At 42.6% G+C, this 19,330-nt stretch overlaps 2 protein-coding genes across 5 annotated transcripts in view; one reads left to right on the top strand and one right to left on the bottom strand.

Moving 5' to 3' along the window:
• USP42 (ubiquitin specific peptidase 42) overlaps positions 1-5,779 on the bottom strand; it is a 19,292-nt gene extending 13,513 nt beyond the window's left edge. Inside the window, exons 1-3 of one of the 3 annotated variants that reach the window (XM_051782028.1) lie at positions 5,644-5,779; positions 1,943-2,180; positions 1,020-1,220 (exon numbers count right to left, since the gene is read on the bottom strand). In XM_051782028.1, coding sequence (XP_051637988.1) covers positions 1,020-1,220; positions 1,943-2,171 — 430 coding nt within the window. In that variant the 5' untranslated portion in view covers positions 2,172-2,180; positions 5,644-5,779. Of the gene's footprint in view, positions 1-1,019; positions 1,221-1,942; positions 4,129-4,906; positions 5,620-5,643 lie in introns of those variants that run through there. The other 2 variants (XM_051782048.1, XM_051782038.1) reach the window with 2 other exon arrangements.
• On the top strand, positions 5,704-19,330 carry EIF2AK1 (eukaryotic translation initiation factor 2 alpha kinase 1). Of its 2 annotated transcripts, XM_051782058.1 has the most exons (15): positions 5,712-6,301; positions 6,686-6,844; positions 8,613-8,749; positions 9,433-9,464; positions 9,908-10,007; positions 10,790-10,870; positions 11,271-11,370; positions 12,927-12,978; positions 13,666-14,035; positions 15,068-15,179; positions 16,485-16,591; positions 17,778-17,898; positions 18,011-18,090; positions 18,466-18,699; positions 19,143-19,330. In XM_051782058.1, the coding sequence occupies exons 1-15, from the start codon at positions 5,746-5,748 to the stop codon at positions 19,263-19,265; spliced, it is 2,364 nt and encodes a 787-aa protein (XP_051638018.1). In that variant the 5' UTR covers positions 5,712-5,745; the 3' UTR covers positions 19,266-19,330. The 2 variants fall into 2 exon arrangements, with proteins under 2 accessions (XP_051638021.1, XP_051638018.1); XM_051782061.1 differs by lacking the exon at positions 19,143-19,330 and having other exon boundaries at positions 5,704-6,301; positions 18,470-18,645.

Raw genomic sequence — 19,330 nt, 5'->3', positions numbered from 1 at the left:
ATATGAATTGCTACAAAAAACCTCCCTCCAAAATAAGTCTTTAAGTTAGAGGTGCAATATCCACTCCCCAAGCTACAGTCTCTTGTCCTGGTGCCAATACCCCAACATTTTTGTGGCATTTTATTATGCAGAACTGTACAGAATAAAAAGCCTAAAATCACAGACCAGGTTGCTCAAAGTCCCACCCAACCTGACCTTGAACATTCCCAGTGGAAGGTATCCCTGCCCACAGCAGGGGGTTGCAACCAAATGATTTTTAAGGTTCCTTCCAACTCAAAGCATTCCATGATTCTTAACTGAAATAATTTTTATATATGGGAACAATACATAATTAAATTTCTAGGAATAAATACTAAGATATCAGACTAGAAAGTATACATATGGATATGAAAAGAGGCTCCCCTAGGCTTAAATAAATTCAAACAGAAAAACGGAATTCCAAGAACACAAGTTCAAGGGTTTAAAAAATAGAAACTTTTATTTAGAATAAAATCAGTCTAAATTTTAACACAGTCCCCTAAAAATTTCTATTTCAGTTCATAAGAGATTAGCCTGTAATGCTTTCTAGGGTTTGTTTTTTTTTTTAAATGGGTCAACACTGAACATATAATCTACCACAGTATTACTGCATTACAGTGTCCAGGCTGTGAAGACTAAGAATCTCCAAAGCAGACATCCCAAATTTTATCACCTTTCTGCCAGCAGGAAACCTAAATGCCAAATGTTCATCAAATGCCTTCCTTTACAATGTACTTCATTATTCACATGAAGCAAGAAATGATCTTTTCTTTAAGTTTTACCACAGCACATTAAACTAACAAATTCACTTTATTTGCTATTCTGAGCCTCCTGTTAAGAGAATCACTGAATCGTTTAGGTTGGAAAAGACCTTTAAGATCACGTTCAAAACCTGCTTCTGCTGCTAAAATAGGACAACTAAGAATTTCCTTCACGCAACCACTGATTTTCTTTCACCTTCAGAGCTGTCCAACAGATTTATAACGTTAGAAAATACTCACATGACTTGGTGTGCTCAAGGGAAAGCATGTAATTGGCAAGAGGAGGCGTGTAGGTCAGACACTGGAGAGTGGAATTAAGGAAACACGTGTTGCCGAGGTTCTGCAGCCCAACCCCAACACTCTGGGTTTGTTGCCAATCCATACAGATTTTCTCAGGTGGAAAAAGAATTCTTTGTGGCGGAGCAATCCCGTCATTAACAACTGCAAAATTGTATTTGGAGAGACATGTACTGGTTTTGTTTTGAAGAGGGTATTTAAAGAGTAGCATCCTGCAGGAGCACCCTGAAGAACCAGCTCCAAAACACAGCAACACATGATGCCATTTCAATCTGCTGGTCAACACACTGGTTTGGACAACAGTTTATTCACCTGTTTTAATTCTTCTAATGCAAGACAAATTAACACTCTAATTTTAGTATCAGGCTTCTTTACATCTATACTCTTTCATCTGTTTATCAATTAAATTATTGGGTTTTTCCTTACTGTAACTTAAACCACAAACTTACACTTGTAATTATACAGTAAGAACTGAGACAGAAAAATAAGCAAGTAAGTAGCACAGAAAGTAACCCTACAGGTACCAGATCTCTCCCTGAGCAGCAGCATCATTCAAAGACTTCTGATTAATGGAAGCCATGAGTAGCCATGGAAAAATGTACTTTCCTCTGCACAACAGGAAAGACCTGGGTAAATCTATGTATTATGAAAAGCTGCCCTTAATTTGATTGTAAAGAGATCAAAACTAATTTACAAAGAAGTTCTGCAACACTTGTCCCTTCAGTTGCCTCAGGGGATGCACAAAATTGAAGTCTGCCACTAAAGTCTTGGTTCATCATGGTCCCATTTTACAGCAGTGCAACAACTAAGAACTGCTTCTACTTTTGTTTTGTTTTGAAAAAAAAACAGGGGGAAGACACACTTACCTAGATCTCTTTGGGCAAAAGGCTTTGATTTTTGAGATGATCTACAATAAATATGCCCTCCAGGGCCTTTGTCCACAGAGACTTTGTTTGGATCTTCTGTAGGTGGTACCCGGCCCAAACTCGCGGTGCGTGACGTCATTTTTTTAGTACGGGGTTTCATAGATTTGTCAGACCTTCTTGATGAAGATTTTTTAGACTTTGAGGATTTTGGCTTGTTAACTATGGTCATTGTTCATATCTGTAACAAGGCAAAAGTTCTGTTTGACATAAGGAACATCAAGAAGCATTCCAGAAAGAAAAGACTACTGGAAATCCTGCTGCTGAGTCTCAAAGAACTTGCAGAACTAAGCAGCTGCTAAGTATGATTAAAAACCAAGAAACAAACCTCCAAAACTCAAAAATAATCGCACCCAACATGAAACTAAACACACAAAGTAGAACTGTCCATCAAAACTGCAGTGATATTACTTTTAACTTCAGCAGAGCTGGTGACTGATGGCATTTCTTACACTTCCATGGGATTTTAAACCATTATAGTTATGAAGACCTTCTTCTTAAAATGAGCTGTGGCACATTCAAGTGTCGGCCTGTTGAGATCCAGGAGGAGTTGTTTGGTCAACATCTTTTTGCTCCTGGGAACCACACACCTCTGAGACACAGAGGGTGGGATAGAGCTCTGAGAAATCTTGGGACAGGAGATCCAGAAAACATTTGCAAATTTATTTCCACCTGGATTTCTTCTGCCCTTCCAAGAAGTATTTGTTTGGACAGAATTTTGACGGCACTCCTTGTGGTATTTTGCACCTATCACATTTACAATGTTTACTATCAACCAAAAAGTTGAATTAAAAACCATCCTTTTCAGTTCTACTTCTGTAGAGTTGGAGGTTTGGCCAGGGAAAAATAACAGAGGAATGTAAACTATAAAAAGAAAATGCTGAATGCAAAAGAAAGCAAAAGAGATCCTCAGCCCTCAAGTGCAAAGGCAATAACAGACACTAAGTACTTTATAAAATGCTGATTAGGTTTTGAGATGATAACTCTTTAACTATGTGTAATTGTGTGTGCATAGTAAGCTGCTGAATAATTACATAATATATTATCAATTTCTATATGTAAATTTTTACTACTGTCTTACTACAGCATGTAGGGCCCTTTTAAGTTTAGGGAAACTATAAACTTAACTGAGGGTTTAAAGCATAAGCTGCTTTGTTATACTGAAATATCTGAGAGAACAAAGCATAAAGCAGTTTCAGATTCATGGCACAACTTGATTGCTGATGATAAAAATTCAGGTAGATCAAACAAAGCACAGTAAATTGGAGAACTTCTAGTCCCACAAAAGACAAATTATGCACAAAGCCTTTAATTAGATTTTCCCCCCTGTAAATTCTCAATTTAAAATCCAATCTATACACATTTTCCATTTGTGAGATTATAATACACAAAAATGAAAAATTCATTCTTATTCCACTGAAAAATTAAGTCATCTTTGTCCATTTGAAAGACTAAGATGATAGTTCTTGGGCTCAGTGATTTTCAGGTAACATCCAGACTTCAAATTGCAGATACCAGTGACATCTCCAGGGAAGGGGTTTCAACAACATATTTAAAACTTATTTGCAGGACAAAAACCAGAATCAAGACACTGCAGTGAAAAGCAAACAGAAGAATGTTATCACAAAAAAAGCCTGGGCCTCGTACTGACCAGTGAGGGAAGCCTTATGTATTTTTAAATTTATTTTGACAACCGAGTAACACATTACCACATATCACGCACTACACACCAGCAGGCATCACTGCTGGTAAGAATAACTCAGACTCCCCACTTTTTCAAAATATGTCAATATAATTCTTAATTTGGACACCACATCTCTTCGACAAAGTTGTACAAAACTATCGATACTGATATTTTTCCTCGCCCATTGTTCAACGTACATACAGGTTGTGTTCCTGCACCACTGCTGAACATAAATTTACACTGCCATGTGTATTGAGAGTTATTTCCCTGTGCTATTCCCATAACAGACTTCTCCCAGTATGATACTGAAGAGTAAACGAGATAAAACAGTTACTTTCCTCCCATTTCGAGCGCTGCACCGGCGTTGTTTAGATTTGTTTTGCAGTCTCGCCACAACGCACATCAGTTACGAGCTGGAGCTAAATATTTATGGTCGGTCTCGGCTCTGCATACAATAAATCACTGCTCGGGAGGGTTTGACACGAGATCCCGTTCGCAGAACCGCGTCTGACCAGGGCGTGCGACTGCGCCTTTATCTCAGTACACCCCGAGCGTTTTCAGCAGCGATTGTAAGAAAACCCCAGCGGCACAGGGGAACGAGAGGGAACTCCTGCAGCACCAGCCCGGGCGGGGCTATCCCGGTAAATCCCGGCACCGCACACGCCGCTCCGAGCCAAAACAAACGGGGCAGTGCGGGAACACAAACATGCACCCCGCGCCGCTTTCACTTTCGTTACAAAATGAAAGGCAGGAGAGGCGAGAGTAATTAACCTCTTCGCCCTTAATTACGAGCCGCGGGACAGCTCCGAGCGCCGCGTCCCGCCGGCCGTGGCGGGACCGAGCCCGGAGCCCCGAGCGCCCCCAGACCCAGGAGCCCGCCCAGCCTCAGACACCAGCCCGCGGTCAGCGCTACCCGAAACCAGCTGAGGGGGTCCGAGGGGTTTTGCTTCCCGAAAACGTTCTGACACCGACAGCGAAAGGCCGCTGGCCGGGGCGGGGAGAAGGGGCAAGGAGAAGGGGCAGGGGCAGACACCGCACGCAACATGTCCGCGCTGAGCGCGGCAAGAGCCCGAACACACACAAAACAAAACCCACGCAGGCGAGGGGGGCCGGGGACCGGCCCTGAGGGAGCCCCCGCCTCGCCCTTCTGCCCCCAGCCCGCACACCGCCGGGCCGCCCCCGCCCCGCCGCTCCCCGCGCCCGCCCGCCGGCCCCGCGCTGACCTGTCCGGGCCCGCGTCCCATCCCGGCCCGGGGGCCGGACCGCGGCGGCGGCGCCCAACGGCGGCTCTGTGCCCATGGCAACGCGGGGGGGGCGGCGAGGGGAGGCGAACCGGGCGCGGAGCCCCCCAGGCGCGGGGCGGAGGGGCCGCGGGAGCCGCCGCGCCGAGCGGGAACAACGCGGGGCCAGGCGGGGCTCGGCGCCTCTCCCGCCGCGGGACGCGGGGCCGGGCCGCCCCGGCCGCCCTCCCGGCCGCGCCGGGACGCGGGGAAGCCACGCCGAGTCCCCCACGCCGGCGGCAGCAAGAGGAGGAAGGAGGAGGAGGAAGGAGAGGCGGGCGGGCGGGCGCCGGCGGGACCCCGGCGCGGAACGGAGAAGGGCGGGCGCGGAGGCACCGCCGCGCCGGGAGGGGGCCGGTCCCGCCGGCCCAGGGGGTGGCGGCGGCGGGGCTGGGTCCCTCCGCCGCGTGCTGGGGACGGCGCCCCGCCCCGCCCGGGGGTCCCACCCCCTCCGGCTGCCCGCCAGGCGGGAGGGCAGCGGCCGAGCTCCCGGCCCGCGCCCCAGCGCGGTGGGCTGGGCTGGGCTGTGCCGGCTGCTCCCGCCGGTCGCTTTCCCTTCCCTTTCCCGGGCCGGCCCCTCCCCCCGGCCCATTGATTTCCAGGCGGGAGCCGCACGCGGCGCCGCCGGGCTGTGCCGGGGGCCGCCGGCGGGCCCGGCGCTTCCCCCCCAGCCCCATTACCTGGCTCGGCCCCGCTTGACTCGGCGCTGCCGGGTCCCCCTCGCCGCAGCCCCCGCCTCAGCCCGGCCCGCTCCGCCTCCTGTTACAGCCCGTCGGGGAACAATGACGTCCCTCCGCCGGCCTCTTGCATCCGGGGCCCGGCGCCGGCCGGGCAGGCGGGCGGGCGGGGGGAGGAGAGGAGGAGGCGGCGGCGGCGGCGGGGGGAGCAGCGAGCGCCTCCGGGTCACACGGGGACCGGCACCGCCCCTGTGCCGCGGCCGGGAGCCGCTAGAGGGGGCTCGGCGACCCCCGGCCCGGGCGCGGGGTTCCCGCGGGGCGCGGGCGGTGCCGGTGCCCGGGCGGAGGGGAGGGGACGCTCCGCTCCCCGCCGCGGACCTGCGGTGCGAGCGGCCGCTCATCCCTCCCCGCCTCCCCGCGCCGCAGTTCCCCCTTCTCCGGCTTGTCCCTCCGGTTCATGTTTTATCGCTCCGAGCTCAAAGAGCGGCCATAAGGGCTGGCCCGGCCCCCTGGGCCGCCCCCGGGGAAGGCGGGCGGGCCCCGCCGCGCAGAGCGGAGGGCCCCGCGGTGCCCGGTATGTGGCGGGGCGGGAGGGCCGCGGCTCTGCGGGCGCCGCCCGCCATCGAGTTCCCTGAGGAGAGCCCGGAGCCGCGTTTCGATGGTAAGCGGGGCCGGGGGCGGCCCTGGGGGGTAGCGGGGAGGGCGGCCTTTTGCCCTGGTTCCCCCCGGCTGGCGGGGCGGGCAGGAGCGCGGAGCCGCCGCCTTCCCCTGCGCTCTGAGGGTGATGCAAGAGCGGGCAGGCCCTGCCCTGCGGTCGCGGGGCGAGCTCCCCCTCCCCGGGCAGCTGCTTTCCGGGCATGCTTAGAAAAATTAATTGGCTTCCTAATTAGCGTCTTAACCGACTCGCTCAGTGGCAGCTCACGTGGTGCCTCTTTTGTGAGCCAGGGTTGTGTTGGAGCTGTGGTGGGTTGTAGGTTGTTTTGATGTTTAGGTCAATAGGCGTGTACCGAGACCTAAGTTCATTCGTCTGACTCTCCCCTTCCAGAGTCCGATGTGCCGGCGGAGCTGCGAGTTGCAAACGGGTCGCAAAAGTTCGTGAAGTTCACTTCGACCATCCAAAACCAGCTGCTGCTTGTGTCGCTGCTGGAGCATCTCTGCCACATGTACACGCACAACCCCGTCCATTCGAGGTGTTTGTTCCGAAGTTAGTAAGAGTAGTTCCTTCCTGTCTCTTAAACTGCCTTACAGCAATATCCTTCTGTGCAGAATTGCAGTGTTATATCAGTACAAAGCTGTAGGTTTCATCCCGTTGGGACAAGAGTAATTCTGTGAAGAGGATGAATAGCCTGAATCAATTTAATTGGGAATGACAACTTGTCTTATTTTGAAAACAGTAACAGAATATTGCTGCTGATGTAAGGATCAGACAGTTGTAAGGATCATGTGAGTTGCATCATGAGAAGGGCAGCAGTGTAAATTATGTAACTGTTAAATGTGATCTAAAAACAGAGGTAGAAGAGGAATTTAATAAAAATATTTATAAATAATTAGCTGTAGCATAGTCTTCAGTAAATTTTTCAGAATTGTGTTCTGGGAAAGTGCTTTATTTTGCCATAAAGTCTTTTTCATTCAGGGAGGTCGCATCTTTAAGTGTGAAGTGTTACTTTTAAAACCTGTCTTCTTGGTGTTTGAATTACCTTGAGTGTTTTGTTCATTTAGGCATAGACTTAATGCATTTGAGAAACAGTATCTAAGGTTTTTCTCATTACTGTACATGACTGTAGAAAATAAAATCTCATCGTTCATAGTTGAAATGGAAGCCATTTATAACATCCAGTAACAACAGTGCAGACAACTGTAGGGTTTTTTTGTTCTTGAAGTCTGATGTAGATGTTTGGCCCTGGGTCTTAGTATTTACCAAACAAAAAGATATCTGGGAAAGAAACCCTACCAAAATTCCTCCTTTTGTGAGAGGAACAATAAAAAACAACCTGGGCATCTTCTAAAGTGTGTAGCTGCCTATGTGTACTTACATATGGAAAATTACATTCCTCCATTGGTACAATTTAAACCTATTTCCCAGGTAGTTTAAATTCTATGAATAAGAGAAACCCATACTCCAGCAGTTGTATCTGGTTTGTGGTTTTGCCTGGTGTATTCATGTTCTCGTGGGTGGGATTTTCCCACTTCTCTAGTGTGTGTGACTGTCTCCGGAAGGCTTGTGTAGCAAAATTCCTGATTTCTTGCAGGTTCACTTCCCATTCACTTTATCTCCTTTAAAAGATCAAATAATACAAATAATAGGCTGATTTGTGAAATATTGGTACCAAAGAAACACCTGAAAAAACTCTTATGAGCAGGCTTGTTTTAAGATCTTGGAAGTCCTAAAACTTTAACTACCTTTTTGTAGCATCTCTGCAGTTGCACCCATCTCCAGCATATGTTAGGGTTTTTTGTCTGTCACAGTTGTTTTACCCCAGCTTAGAAAGATGAGGTGCTTGAGGTGGTGGTAGAAGGGAGTGACTTCATTCTTTATTATGAGGGTGTGCACACGTCTGTGGGTTTGGATGGGAATCAGAAAATCTTGACGTTACCACTTTTGATTATAAATGAGTCATTTTAATTGATGAACCTGCTTTGAATTTTTTCTTTTCACTGATAAAAATTAGTCCAAAAGTAAAATGTAAGTGAAGGGGTGGATGTTTGTATAATTCATCAGCTGAAATGAGGAAGAAAACGAGATGCAGTTATGACCCTGAAGGGCTTGGCAAATGCAAAGGAATTCCCAGAGAGCAGCTCGACTTTGGATTTAATTAGTTTTTATTGCAAAGAGTACGGAACAAGCATTAGAGTAGGAGGGACCGTTCAGTTTTTCAGATGTGTTACCTTTCCAATAAAGTTTCTCATTTACATGGTCTTATTGGCAGGCTTTATTTAATGTGTCTCTGACCTTTCTCTGTTCCTTTGTGCAGTACTTCGGCAGGCTTTCACAAGAACAGGGCTGCTCTCTCCTTTTGCCTTCTGTGATGAATTTAGTACTGTAAGACTGCAGCACAATAGAGCCATTACTGAGCTGATGAAAGCAGCTAATCAACAAATACTTAATGGGGTAAGCTTTGTTACACGTCTTTGGCAACCTCTGCATTAAGGAGCTTTTGTTTGGGGGTTCTTTTAATAATGGATTGGGTCGTTTTAGTAATTACACGGAGTTGTTTGGGATGGCATGTTCTGGTTCTGTTGGTGCAAACCAAAGTTTTTGAAGCCAGCAATATTTTGTACCCTTAAAAAAGTAGTTAAAATGTTTATAAGCACAGGCAAGGTGTTTCTAAGTATCGCTACAGCTTTTTTTTGACAACGGACAGACATCCATTTTCAACTTTAAACTGTTGGTTTTGTTAACACCCTTGTATTTACATTAGTGGAGGGCATAATTTGTGTACTGTCCTTCAGGCTGAATCAGACCAGTTTGCTTCTCTGGCTGCTCGACCTAAGCTAGTTAATTTTGTCTTAAGCACATTTTAGAGCCCTCATTTTATCCTGTTTGCCAGCAGAACTCTGAGAGGGCAGTAATCTCTCTAGCAGAGAGATGTTAACAGATTACCAGTGGGATAATAATACTTTAATTTGGTGAAGCTTTCTCTGCAGCATGTGAATGGCTGTCAGTAACCTCATTTTCTTGTAAGAACATGGTTGTAGTTTCTGTTTTGATTAAGCTGTCTGTGCTGGTGGCACAATAGATCTGTTATTCTTTCTGTATGGCACATCTTCATGTTGGATTTTGTTGTTTTGTAGGAACTGGATAACAGAGAGCTTCATGCAATTGGGTATGTATTCAAAGCATGTAGAAATACTAAACTCCCTCCCTAAAGTTCTGTGTTCTGCTCTGAATTTAATTAATACTGCATTTCATATTTTGGCTCTGAAACATAGGAAAAAAAAGTAAAAATCTCTCCAAATTTTCAAAATTATCTGATGAAAATTCCTCCTTCAGTACAACTCTTACATTTGGTGCCACCATTCAGGAAAACAAGATTTATCAGGCCTAAATGTAAAACATTCTGAATACTTCTGTTAACACAGAAGGTGAGTTTGTAGCACATGTGCATACTCTTGCAGTCTGCTGGTTTTCAGTATTCTCTGAAACAGTGACTGGTACAGAATGATAATGTCAGTTTTCATAATTGTATAGTATTTCTAGAATGTGTACACCTTTACCTTGCTTACAAGTTGTAATTTAGTTTAATGCAGCCTAACTTTTTCTGATTAGGGAAAAAGAAGTTCACTTTGAAGCACAGACTTCACGATACTTGAATGAATTTGATGAGGTTGCAAGGCTGGGAAAAGGAGGATATGGCAAAGTATACAAGGTATTCTTTACCTCCCATTTATAACTGATCTGTTTATATCTAGTTTCAGTTTGGAATTTAGAGTTACTGTTTTGGCTGTAGTGGTTTTTTTGAATAGAAGAGTTGCAAATCTGCACCTTGGAAGGAAGTTGGTGTTTCCTTTCAAAAGATGCTCAGTTGTGGTTAGTTTTCAGTTTGTCAGAAGCAGGATATATCAGATGTTTTACTGTGTGTATTCTGACTCTTTAAAAGTGAATGAAAGCTCCTTATTTCACATGTGAAATATTGTGATATATTAACTTTAAACAGCCTCAGGAACTGATTAGTCTGCACACCCCAATGCTTCAGTTGTGGCTGCTTGAAAAAAATCAGCTTAAAATGAGCGTAAACTGTCCAACCCAGTGTTGAAGTGTATTAAATATTTGTAGTATATGGCCAGCCTGAGGTTCCCCATGTGGTACATGCCATATGTAAAGGATAGTTGTGTCCTGATAGCTTAAACAGCTGCTTAAACAGCTATCAGGACCTGTCAGTATTTTTTAATTAATGGAAAGATAGCTGCAAGGGTATGTATTTCACAAAGGTTGGATTAGATGTTTGCAATCCTCAAAGAAGACAACAGTACAGTATCCTTATCTTACCCAGCTGGGACCTAAACCCAGTTTCATTCTCTGATAGAAGTGAGGCTCCCTATCAACGGAGTGCAGAAATTAATTTTTAGAAAGTAGTAGGTTATAAAGGATTTAATTAATTAATCTAAACGTGTTAACATCTAATTTTGTTCTATTGCAATTGTATTTCAGGTCAAAAACAAGTTAGATGGTCAGTTCTATGCTATTAAAAAAATTAAAATTAAGAAGGCTACAAGAAGAGATTGCATGAAGGTATTCTTCTTTCTGTGTTTTGTCCCTGTTGTAACTCCTTGTTGGTTGTAGCTTGTTCTGATGTAATTTATTCATGCAGTTAGTATTTCCCAAAACATTAAAAATGTTAATACAATTTTTATGCATTCTGGGTTTCTAAAGGTTTGACCGTGTTCAATGCCTACTTAAAAAATTAAATGAGATGTATTTAAGTCCATTAAAAGAAGCATATTAATTACTTTAATTTGATCATCTTTGCGACCACGAAAATCACAGTTCATTTTAAAGCTTCCAGATATTCTCTGTTACTGTAATAATTTTATCTGTTCTTTCTCTGTGAGAAAGTGTTATTTTTTTGTTATCTTTTGTGTTTACTAAGCACTCAGAACTGTCACACTGGGGGTTTTTCTGGTCTTTTTAGGTGCTACGAGAAGTTAAAGTGCTGGCTGGGCTGCAGCATCCCAATATTGTAGGCTACCACACTGCTTGGATGGAACAAGTCCAAACAGTACATCCAAAAGGAAAGTACAGCATATTGTGTTATTCTTGCTTGCATCTTACAACCTCTGTGCTGTTATTTGCAGGAGAGCATGCCCTGTCTGATAAAATAACTATTTTTCCCCCTCATTAAAACAACCATAAGAAAGGAAAATTAGAGGTGATCAGTCACCAGGTCCATCTATGCACTTCAGTCCCTCCTTACCCAGTAGCATATTTGTTGCTTAATGGTGAATTTGGAACTGTGGAAGTATTAGCTTGACTTCTGGTAATATATGAGGAGGATTTTAAAGTTGTGTGAAGTTCAGTGCAATGCCATTGCATTAATTTCCATTAAACCTTTTAAGGCAAGAAGTAGTGAGTTGACAGGTGAATGGATACTGGGCAATGAGCCACTTCAGATATTGGGGGAAAGTGATGAATAGGGGAAAAAAAAATCACAAATGTTTTGAAGCTACCATGTTTTGAAGCTGCAGAGTTGTAGCAAAACTAGAATAAGTCTCCCTCTATGCTTCTCTTGCTATCTGGAAAAAAACCCCCCAAACTCCTACTTCGCTTTCCACATAAGAGTTTTTAAATTTGATGAATTGTGTTTCACTGACAGAGCAACCAGATCTTTTTGTGTATCAGCTCCTGTCTGTAACTGTTGAGAATTTACCTACTTTTGTGTTCATTTTGCACCTTCTCGGTCTCCTTTTTCTTCTCTTCAGTTTCTTTGTTCTCAGCTCTCCACATTCCATCCTTTAGTCCCTTTGCAGCCCTAATCCATTGGTCCCTTTCTTGTCCTTTCCCTGAATGCCTTGAGCAGTTAAATCTTTGATCCTCTCTTACTGGGAGGTTTGGTTGTGCTCTGTATGGCTTTATTGCTTTCCAAGTCAGTGATTTGTTGCCCAGCCAGCTATAACCACAAAAGAAAATGCATAGGAAGTTTATAGTAAAACAGGCAAAAATTTTTTAACCAATGATGTGGAGAATCTCAAAAGGTGCAACTGTTTAGTGCTAGGGATCCTTCACAAGTATTTAGTGGTGATAATGTAAGTACATAATGAGATCTGTAGGTGGGCTCTGTGGTACTTAGTGGTTTTCCTTGTCTTACAAGATTGGTGGTTTTATATTTGCTTCAGTGTGCTAAAAAAACCATCTTGTTCACATAAAAATACGATTTTAATGAAAATTATTTCCCAAATATCAAATGTCTTCAAAACAGCAGCAGCATGATGTGAAGGCTGTGGCCTTGTGGAGCTGCTTCTTTAGCTGTGTCATATAAGCCTTATTTTGAACAGGATGAATTTTTAAAGGTGCAATCTAAGTAAATATCTGAGAGCCCAGTACAACCCTTTTAGTGACTTTGTTCAACATATATTTTCATTTAAAGAGAAATTAAATACATATTAGGGTTTCTTCTTAGTTGGCTTATCAAGCACCTTTTGCAGCAGCAGAAATAGAGGTAATCTAGAGGTATCTACAGGTAACAAAGTTAAATTCAGTAAAATGCTGTAGCTTAAATGCTAATTTTTAGTAAATATATGCATACACTTTTTATTTTGTAAAATACCATATTTATCTTTTCATCCAACAGCTAAAACAATAATGGAGTTGGTGCCGTTATCCTTGGAGCAAGAGAGTAGCAAGTGAGTATTACAAATCTCAGTGGTAATGTATTTGACTTTAACAGAAGGCTTTTTTTTAAGTAACTTTAAAAGTCTACAGAATTCAGCATACAGTGCTTTTTGCTTCCAAATTATAACTAAAAAAGTCAGAATTATCTTTGTCAGTGTTTGTCTTCTTGTTGCATAAGCTGAAGATACTTCTGCCTCCTTTGGCTCTCTCAGCTTCTGAGTGCCAGGATGTGGCACTGGGCTTCCAGTTCACTTCAAAGGTTCTGTGCCAGGCAGAAACAGTGATTAGTGCTGTGGGGTTGTATTGGAGTGATGGGGCCTTCTGCTTCCCAGAGGTGTGGTGAGCCCTTCCAGTGAGGAGATGGAATTGTGTGAGGAATAGAGTGTAACTTCCTAAATTCCAAGGGCTGGAGCTGCCTCGTGCATGTCCAGTGAATGCTGTGTGCCAGGACTGTCTCTGTGACACAGAGCTGTCTGGGTCAGCTCTCACAAATCCCTGCTGGGGGAAGGTATTACAGTGGCTGGAACCTGCACTGCCAATTATGTAATCCTGGAGTTTTATGTGGGGAAGCAGCTGAACTCTTTACTTGGGAGTGCAGTTTGCACTTACAAAAAAGAAAAGTTTTCAGTATGGTGTATGACAATAGATGGTATGAAACTCTGTACTTATTTGGATTTTTCTCCCTTTTTTATTTTCAGTGATCACTGTCACATTCAGAGTGTGGAAAGTGACAGTTCAATAATCTTTGCTGACCTTACTTCACAAGAAGAGAAGCCCTGTGACAGTACCAGTCTCAGAAATCTGGGGAGCGAGTCGGTGCAAAATATAGACAAAAGGAATGATTTTACAAAGAGCAACAGTAAAGAGTCTGTGAAACCAAAGAAATGTGACTTTTCCATAGAATTACCAGAGGACTCTGTAAATAATGTTAGCAGTATGTCAAGTGATGTGAAAAATCATTCCACCCGGGGACCTCATTCCAGTGTGGATCAAGACGCTGGCACGGAAAATCAGTCCTGCACTGAGGAATGCTCCAAGAATGATGTAGCTCTCTGTGGAGAGTTTGAGGTAAATACAGTTCTCTTTAAATATACTTACCTGCTGTCTAATTAAGTGATGTTTGTAAAGCAGTTTGGTAGACAGTGGAATGATTTATAATGATAAATGTGAAAGAGTGAGAGCCAAAAGTTCAGTGGGTAACAAACACCACGACAAGGAAGCTGACCAGAGGAGCTGGCAAAACTCAGCATGTGTGAGAAAGTTTCCATGTGTTAGTCATCTTGAGTCATTTTAAAGTACCTACATGAATAAAAAAATACTACTGCTGCATAAAACAGCCCCATCAGACTTCAGCATTCAGCAGCGATGGCTCATGCAGATGTTATTGGTGGAAGTGTCTGTGTGCCATGTGGTGCCCATACAGTGTAGGGGTGCATGTGAAAAAGAGAAAAGCAGCTTTGGGCAGGGAATGGCCTGTGCTTATAAAACTCTGTTAGCATTTATACCATGCTGATCTGTTTTGTGTAACACAACCAGCTCTGGAATGTTTCAAGCTTCTGCTACAGTTTGGAGTTCCCTCTTGCAAGAAATCCAGTTTTAAAGGTGTCTGCTTGAGTTGTCCAGGTTATCAGATGAACTGGTACATTATCAGAAACTAAGCTACATATTCATGGTAAAGATGGTTGGACCAACCTAAACAATTCTATGATTTCATATCAAGAAGTTAATTGTTTGGGTTTTTTTCTATTTTATAGTATTTTATACTATCAGGTTGGAATGAACCTCTCTTCAGTATATCTAGAAGTATTTAAACTCCAGTTTGAATATTAAAGTATGTATCTGGCAGTTTTGTTAGCTTTTATCATATAAAATTCTTAAAATTTGAGGAACAAAGAAAAAAAAAACCCAGAACCAGACAGCATTGTTGCATCTGCTTCTTGAATGCAGTAGTTTAGTAATACTGTACTTGATGTCATTTCAGTGTCTGGTTCTTGAGGGGATTTTTAATAACTGTTGGGTTTATTAGCTTTAAAGACAATAACTAAGGAAATACTGTTCATATTACAGTGGCAAAATCATGGCCCATTATTTTTCTCTTAGGTGGAGTATCATTTGATGCTTTATATACAAATGCAGTTGTGTGAACTGTCCTTGTGGGATTGGATTGTTGACCGTAATAAAAGATGCAACAAGAGAACAGAGGAAAATTCCAGTAAGATTCATCCCTGTCCTGAAAATTTACTTATTCATTGTAAAGCACATAATTACTTGGGTTTTTTTGGTCATTGGAAGTCCAGTTGCCTGATTTTATTTTACTTCAGCAGCTCATAATACAGATCTTCATCATGAGATGCTTTAGTCAGTTAATCAAATAGCAGCTTGTATTGAATTTCTGTGTGATAGATGTTGGTAAAAGGATTTAAATTCCTGAGTTTTAGACAACTCTTCAAAAAAGCATGACTCTGTGCCTGAGGCATAGTTGTTATCTGGGGAGATCAGTGTCTGGGCAATACTCCTTTTTTTGGAATAGTTTTTTTTTATTGACAGAATCTACTTTTTTTCTCAGCTGTTTTAAGGCTAATTTGTCTGCTGTGGAAAATACAAATACATTATTTGATCCTGACAGGTTACAACAAACTTAAAAGTTTGTTCCCAAGAATCAAAAATGCTATGCAGGCTAATTTGTAGTAGGTCTAAAGGCTTTCACATGTACTTTGCCTGAGTCCCAGGGGAGTTCTCAGGTCCTGATACCAAGCAGGCACCAATAACTGTTGACATTTGGAAGAACAAGTCTAATGCTCTTAAAGCATTAGAGACATGTTCCATTCCCTGGGGTGGCTGTATAAAAAAAGCACGTGTGTAACAGATTGTAAAACATGAAGTGCGTGATTAATGTTTCATCTTAGTTTTAATCACTATTGAGATAAATCTGTTCTTCTCTTCAGTCATGGAGTCAGGTTTACCAGTGAACTATGGGCTGATTTCCACTAATCTCTCCTGTAGTCACAGGCTTTTAGCCTTTATGAGCTAAAAGATGATGTTCCTGATTAGGAAATGACAGAATTATTTAGGGCATTTGCCCTTGCAAAACACCATTTTCACACACTTTCATGGGTGACAGCAGAGGAAAAGTGAATGTTACCCCAGGTTAGACATGAAGAGACAGAAATCCAAGTGTGAGTAAATGGTGAGTGCTCAAAGGGGCAACAGACACGTTAGATGGGGGTCATCAGAGCAGGAAGACAACATAGTTTAATAAAACAGTAATGTGGGAAATGATAAAAACAATGAGATGCCAAGTTCATTAAGGACAGCTACAGCCAGAGGAGATTGGGAATTTCAGAGGGCAGCACAACAGCAGAAGGATTAGGATGCAAAAAGAAAATCCATATTTAAAATATGCTCATTCTGTTAAAAATTTATTCCACAGCATAAATAAACAGAATTCAACAAGACATACCACCATAAACTTAGATAACAGGGTACAATTAGCTGAAATAATGTCAATTGTTTTAAGGTCCATACCAGCTCGTGGATGTCCCCTGGACAATGAAAATTTTTCAACAGTTAGTAGAAGGAGTTTGCTACATCCACAGCATGGGGGTGATGCATCGAGACATTAAAGTAAGTTCATCAAATTATTACTTGAGGCTGAAGAAAACAAAGGTAACTCACATTATGAGAGAGTGAAAGCAACTTCATATTGCATTGGACATGACCTGGGCTCTTAAGAATTTAGTTGTTACATATGGAAAAATACACTATCTCCTCTAAAGCAGTACCATACTCGATTACGTTGACTTACAAGAGGATTATGATTAAAGTGTGGAAATGTCTGAAGTCCTGGTAGTTGTATAAAGAATTCCAGAATTCCATAGAGTTCCTGTGAGCCTGGTTTTGAGCCAGTGCTCATTGTTTTCACCACACATTCCCCTAATGGTGATTTTGCAGATACCTTGCAGAGACAGTAATTTCTGTGATAATACTCCAGGAAAGTCTTTCAGCATGTGAGTTGCTGAGGACAGAGGTCCAGTGGATGGGTGTCCTGGATCATGTCTTTACTTCAGTGAATATGAGAAGCCCAGGAACTTGTTCAAAAGTACTGCATCTTTTAAATAGAAGAAATTGCATTGAAGAAGTGAAGAGTGGGGATTCACATCTACTTTATACTCCAACAGAAGATCAGCTATTTCCTTTCTGCCCCCTGAGCAAGTGTCTTTCTTTCTAGATACCTCTCATCCCTAGTGGTCCTAAAGCCAAAATACATGAATAGAACTATTTCAGTTTTCCCTCTCAGAGCTCTCAAGTCTCTCATAATCTGGCTTTTTTTCATGGCAGCTTTCCAGAACCAAGCAGCACATTGCAGCTGTGCTTATCACACAGGAAAGTGTATTTTGTTTTACATCACGTCTAGCCCAGTGGTGTTTAGTCATCCTTCTGCTACATCACTCTGTCTAATTTCCTGTCTATTCCTACTTGTTTCTGTTTGACTACTGTTCTGCAAATTTCCCATTTTTTGCTGGAGAAAAAAAAGTACTTTATCTCTCCAGTAAATCTTTGGGGTTTTCCTGTTTTGCTTTTTTTCCTTTCTTTTTTCTAGATGATTCTAGATACATGGTCTTTCAGCCCAAATGGTGTTGCTAACACATAATTTGGTATAAGCAGTGACTATTTTTTTCTCACTGCTCAAAGTGTTAAATAGTTATCTTGTACTTGTGAAACACTGGATTTTATAGACTTTGAAACAGCTGAAATTTCATAATTCTTTATATAGATATATTTTTAAATTGTTCTCTGTCTTGTTTTGTAGCCCAGAAATATCTTTCTACATGGATCAGATCATCAGGTAAAAATAGGTGACTTTGGATTAGCCTGCAGAGACCTCCTTTGGGATGATGCAGACCAGTGGTTTCAGACAGAAAGGGTAAATGGTAAGAGAAAAAAGGTTAATGAGCTTCAGTGTTTATATTAAAATCATTAAGTATTAAACTGTTAAGTGAAAGGGTAACAGCACTAGCTAAGTCTAAATTGACTTTTTTAAAGGACTGACACACACTTCAGGAGTGGGGACTTGCCTCTATGCCTCACCAGAACAACTGCAGGGATCTCACTATGATTTCAAGGTAGGGAGCTTTGGTTTTGTGGGTTTGTTTGGGTTTTTTCCTATTAACACATGATAGATAATTGGAATAAATCAAACCTTTCTGTAGGTAAATACATAGTATTTGGTAAATACATAAATATTCCTCCTACTGTTACTAATGTTTTTGTTGAAACATGGATTTCTACATTGCCTTCTAGTTTACTATTAATGCAAAAATTGTTTTTTATATCATCATGAGAATGTTTTATAGGTTTGAATTTGTGTTCCTTTAGTAGTATCACAATACTTTTCCTATCATCATCAAACTTCATTGTTGTGAAACTTTTTCACATCATGACTTTTTTATGAGGAAAATAGCAGTCACCAGAGAACTTTCTCTTCACTCCGTTACCAGTCAGACATGTACAGCATGGGTGTTATCCTGCTAGAACTCTTCCAGCCATTTGGAACAGAAATGGAAAGAACAGTTGTTCTTACACATTTAAGGACTGGCCAAATTCCTCAGACTTTCTCCAAGCAGTGGCCCACTCAAGCCAAGTATGTGGAACTCCTCACCAGTCAGAGCTCCACAGACAGACCAACTGCTGCTCAGCTTCAGGACAGCGAACTGTTCCACACCACAGATCATGTAAGTGATGCCAGTAACCTCAGCCCTCACAGGGGAAAGGAAATGCCCTTTGTATCCTGCCTGGATACACTTGTTTGAACTTCAGTGTGTGTGACTGAGACTTTTCATGATTATTTAGGCCACTGTATTAATGTTTCTGGTGTCCTTGCAGTGAGATAAATGGTTATTAACTGTCAGTAACTTTATGAAGACTAGACAGTTGAGATGTATTATTATAGGTCAGAAAAGCTTCAAAAGCTTTTCATTACATCTGCAGAATCGTTTTATCATTTTTCCATTTCCTTGTCCTACTACTTTGTGGACTAAGGTGTGGTATCAAGTGTGCAGAGTAGTTGTGGTGCTGCAGCACGTGGCTGTAGTGGATTGTAAATGCAATCCAAACAGATGAGGAAGGCTTTATCCTTGCCTGGCTCTAGCTGAAGTAAACTGGCTCTCATTTTCAGGTTATTTCTAACCTACAACAGAAGGTGCGACAGCAAGAGGAAGAAATAGAGAAGCTGAGGGAGAGAATAAGACTCCTTTCTGAAGAGCAAGATGAACACATGAGACTAGGCTCTCCTGTTTGAGTACAGGAAGAACTAATCTATTGTATATTGCTAAGTTAAATAAAATGTTTCTTTTTTACATAAAA

Source organism: Manacus candei, unplaced genomic scaffold (genome assembly GCF_025592945.1).
Source record: "Manacus candei isolate 608988 ecotype Guabito, Panama unplaced genomic scaffold, ASM2559294v1 h1tg000002l, whole genome shotgun sequence".
Classification (NCBI taxonomy): Eukaryota; Metazoa; Chordata; class Aves; order Passeriformes; family Pipridae; genus Manacus; species Manacus candei.
The sequence above is the reverse complement of the archived record's forward strand: the minus strand, read 5'-3'. Positions and strand labels throughout refer to the sequence as shown.